Raw genomic sequence first — 4,557 nt, forward strand, 5'->3', positions numbered from 1 at the left:
AGACAAGTCTTTAAAAGCACCTCTCACCTGTCAGAGCCATCCAGAGGTATGAACTGACTCACTCGAAGGAGCTAAGAGACAGTAGAAGGAGAAATATTTGGGCTTGTGGTATGGCTGAACACTAGCACTGTCTGCCGTTGCATTGGAGTCACGTAGGATAGAACCGGAGCTTGAAACTACCAGCCCAGAGGAGTTTCACCAGTTTTACCTCAGCTTGGAAGGTAAACATCTATAGTGTCTGCAGAAAGAGGCACCAGTGACAGACATGAGCCTGTCTTCTCAGAGTACAGTACCGAGGAGGAGTGTGGGCACCTGGCCAGCCATGAGCAGCCACGCTATTCTCACCAAGTCAGAGTTCTCTGAGGAGGAGCAAGAGGGGATTCTGCTGGGTTTGGATGAGGAGGAGAAGAACAGTGGCAGTGAGGACAGCGAGGCTGGCTCAAAGAAGTCTTTAGAGAGCAAGGGCGGCACGGCCGGCAGATGCCCTGATGTGAAGAGACGCAGTCGTCCTGTCCGCTCCAAATCCCGCCGTGTGGCCGCCAACGTTCGCGAGCGAAAGCGTATCCTGGACTACAACCAGTCTTTCAATGCACTGCGCATGGTGCTCAAACATGACCTCAACGGCAAGCGACTGTCCAAGATCGCCACTCTGAGACGTGCCATCAACCACATCTCTTCGCTGACCGTCTTCCTGCGCTCCCACCCCTGCCCCAGTGCCCTGCCAGGAGGACATCCACCCTGCACCCACGCAGCGTGCCTCAGAGAGCAGCCCTCGGCTGGAATTGAGGAGGCCATGCTGGTCCTGGGGAAGGACAGGGAGAGAGAGAGGGGCTTCCAGACCCCGGTGGAGACCTGCTGTCTGCAGCATAAGCCGTTGCATTGGAGTCAACACCACCAGCAGTCCCTGCAGGATCCCGGTGTTCACAAGGCTCCCATCATTCTGCCTCCAGAGCTCCAGCTCTACACAGACACCCCAGTAGGACGACACCCCAGCCCTTCGTGCCTGCCATCCCCATCCTATGCTCACTTCTCCCCCACTGAGACCCAGTTCTACACGCCCTCGCACCCTCACGAAGAGTTGAGCAGCCCCCCGTACTACATCAGCAGCGAGTGGAGTGGGGGGTCAGGGTACCCGTTTGGAGTGAGGGCCAACTGTCGCCCGAACCACACTGACAGCTTTTCAGACTCCTCTCCTGCTGTGTCCTTCACGTGGCAGCTGGGTTACCTGCAAGGCTCAGCTGGCTACCAACAGTTCCTTACCATGTACTGACTGAATGAACCCAAGACATGAGCTCTAGTGGAGGGCACCAACGTTAAAGTCTACAATGATGTCAAACAGAGGGAAGCTGACGTGTATATGTCTATGTATGTACAGTATGCATGGGATTGCAATGATGGATTTGTCTATTTGGCTTTGCAAGGGGAATTCTTAGTAATGTCTTACACTTGTTTAAACATTGTGAAAAAGTGTTGATGAAATTAAATGTTACAGCAGAATACAGTATATGTTTTTATCTCCAATAGTCCCTAAGAATGAAAGGAATGTGTTTTAACATTTCCTCATGTGTTTGTAATGCAGAATATAATGTGCTAAATATAGCTACTGAATGAGCTGTATGAGTTGTTAAGTCTTAAAACAGAGCATGAGGGACTAAACACAATATACATCTATATTTCTGTCTACCTGAGCTATGTATGTTTACATGAGAAAGATGACTGTTTTCTCAATGAGAGAATCCTAGTGCATCCTTCCCCTGCAGCACAAACCCCAGAAAAGCAACTTGTAGTAATTATTACAGTGTTAGAATTGTGCCTATGCAATTTGTATTTTTGTAAGAATTGAAAAATAATGATGGAATAATAAAGAGAATTAAACATGTTCTGAACATTATGCATCACCCATACTTAAAAAACTAAATGAATACAGGCGTTGATATTACTGTCTGGAATATTTCTAACATAAGATGATTGTTTATACAGTTGGGCTTTATTGAGAATTATTTGCATGGTTTCTTACCCCTGCGCCTCTCCTTTACAACCCCCTCCCTCGGCTATTCTCCTAGACACTGAATGTTCCACTCTCTCTCATCCTGTAATTAACATTGCCAACCACATTGCCTTTAGGTTAATGAAATAATTACGCATGTAGACATCCTTGCAATGTAATTGACCTTGAATTAAGCTTTTTTGAGAAAAACATATGACCCCATTTCTGATTCTCACCAGAATATGAAAACAATGTGTGTGGAGGGGGGTTAGAGGGAGGTGTTTATGGTACAGCTATATAGGTCCTTTACATCCCTGATTCAGGAAGGCCTGTGCCATAAAGTCTCTGACCTCTAAGTGCTTGTGAGTAGATGAGCAATTGGCAGCATGCCTTCTCTTGTCACAAAGCAAAACTCAATAGTGAATGAATGCCTGAGGTGTGCAAACAGAGGAAACAGGCCATGGGAGAGACGTGATCAAGGGCAGGAATACAGTAGGTTGTAGTCAGGATCATAGCAAACTGATTCCAGTAAAAGCCAGACAGATCAGGAAGCTGATAAAGGAGGAGGAACAGAGGCAAAGGACTTTAGTCTACCGGAGTCAAGGACCCTTCTCCCTTACTACTGTAGTTCCCCCCCGTTTCCTATGGATGTGAAACACAGTATTTTCCAGACAGACAGACCTAAACTGTGAACTTGTATGCCCTTTCATATACGAGCTGTAATTAAATATGTCTCCATAACATGACTTGACAAGCATATTAGATACTTACATCATCTCTAGTTTAAAAACCTTATCAACCATTTCATTTTTGCTGTTAGTGTCCTCCAGAGGGCAGTCACATCATTTATACCTTCTACTTGGAAGACACATGTACAGTACACAAAACACAAAACAAATGGAATATGTTAGCTAACTTTAGCGAACTATTTCCATTGTTGGAACGCACCTCAGGTTAGAAGCCAGACAACAGTGCCACAGGGAAAATACCTGGCCAAGTGTTTAATGGGGATTAAGATGGTAGACACCTGTGAATCAGTCATGTGCCTCCTTGTACTTTGTGACAGCATGCATGCTTAAGCAATGAGGAGTTCACAACTATTGACAATCTTGGGAAAAGCTAACTACAAAACCCTCTGACCAGAACATATCAGACAGATGGGTGAGTCTAGAAAAAACAAAGACTGGACCAAAGACACGACACCCTCAGGCTGTTCCTATCAGTTTTAAAAGAATACATTTGTCACCACAGGATTAGGTACTTGAGCAGACAAATGAGTGACACTGGCTTTTCCCAGACAATGATGATACTCAGACAAGGACAGATAGTGCTATTGTTTATTATCACTCCTGATGAAAACAAAGGCAAACAAAGGGGGTGGAAATATTTCATTTAAGATTTCAAACAGAAATATTTAAAAACAAAACTAACTACATTTGAAGTACTCCACATTTTGGTCAAATGTGAATGTTACTTGATGTGAATTCCAGGCTGAGAAACACCATTTTTTTGTTTTTAACCCTTTTTCTCCCCAATTTCGTGGTATTCAATTGGGAGTTACAGTCTTTTCCCATCGCTGCAACTCCCATATGGACTCAGGAGAGGTGAAGTTCGAGAGCAATACATCCTCCGAAACACCACCCAGCCAAGCCACACTGCTTCTTAACTTTAACAGTAACAGACTGGTTGTGTTGGACTGTGTCGCTACTTCCTGCAGCATACTCAAAGTCACTGCCGTCATTTGCCTCTCTGCAGTGACAAATCAGCAGTTGTGCTGGCTGGCTCCTTGTCACTGTCACCCCCAGCCCTGATTAATGCTGTGGAGTGTGGCAGTTACACAGCGGAAAGTGCAGAAAAATGCCCGTTCCAGACAATTGTCTCATTCTCTCTTCAACCATTTCCCGCTCTCCCTGACTCGCTAGTCCAGTCATGACAGGTGGGAGACAGGAGGTGATTTTTCACTGTGCCCTGCAGCTCCTCCCTGCCTGCCTGCCTGACGGCCACCCACTCCTCTCCCATTCTGAATCCTTCACCTGTGATAAAATGACAGCACAAAGTTGTGGCCGCCCATTGAACCCATTAGCCCTTAGCCAGAACCATAATTCCATGCCATGACCCCTCTCACACCCTCACCTCACACAGCATTAGTAGTGCTGTCAGCTCATACTGAACCTAATAAATATACACAATGGCAATCTTAGCATGTAAATCTTGGTGGGGCAATCCCACAAAAAATGTTTCAGATGCATGCCAAGAAGTCACAACACAACACTAAACAATACATTAATTGTACTCTAAGGGTGTCAAACGGTGCTCACAAACTGTTAGGGCCTACATTAAGCTGTCCCAACAGCAGTCCCAAAAGCAGTCCCAACATCTTACCACTGCTACTATCAGCAGAGCCTTGTCTGGCAGCGAAACAGTTCATTCAGCCTCATTAACTGCCTTTAAAAAAACATAGCTGATATGGCTGACTTGCTTTAACAAATGTGGTTTCTACTGACAATTGAGATGTACAAATTATGGCATAAGGTGACGTCGAGCGGATAAGAGGCATTAATGAGCGAGCT

At 45.6% G+C, this 4,557-nt stretch overlaps 1 protein-coding gene across 1 annotated transcript; it reads left to right on the forward strand.

Moving 5' to 3' along the window:
• The first annotated feature begins 265 nt into the window (after positions 1-265).
• Positions 266-1,270, forward strand: LOC139382314 (class A basic helix-loop-helix protein 9). Its single transcript, XM_071126223.1, has one exon. The coding sequence runs from the start codon at positions 266-268 to the stop codon at positions 1,268-1,270; it is 1,005 nt and encodes a 334-aa protein (XP_070982324.1).
• The last annotated feature ends 3,287 nt before the right edge of the window (positions 1,271-4,557 follow it).

The sequence above is a fragment of the Oncorhynchus clarkii genome, chromosome 24, assembly GCF_045791955.1.
Source record: "Oncorhynchus clarkii lewisi isolate Uvic-CL-2024 chromosome 24, UVic_Ocla_1.0, whole genome shotgun sequence".
Taxonomy (NCBI): domain Eukaryota; kingdom Metazoa; phylum Chordata; class Actinopteri; order Salmoniformes; family Salmonidae; genus Oncorhynchus; species Oncorhynchus clarkii.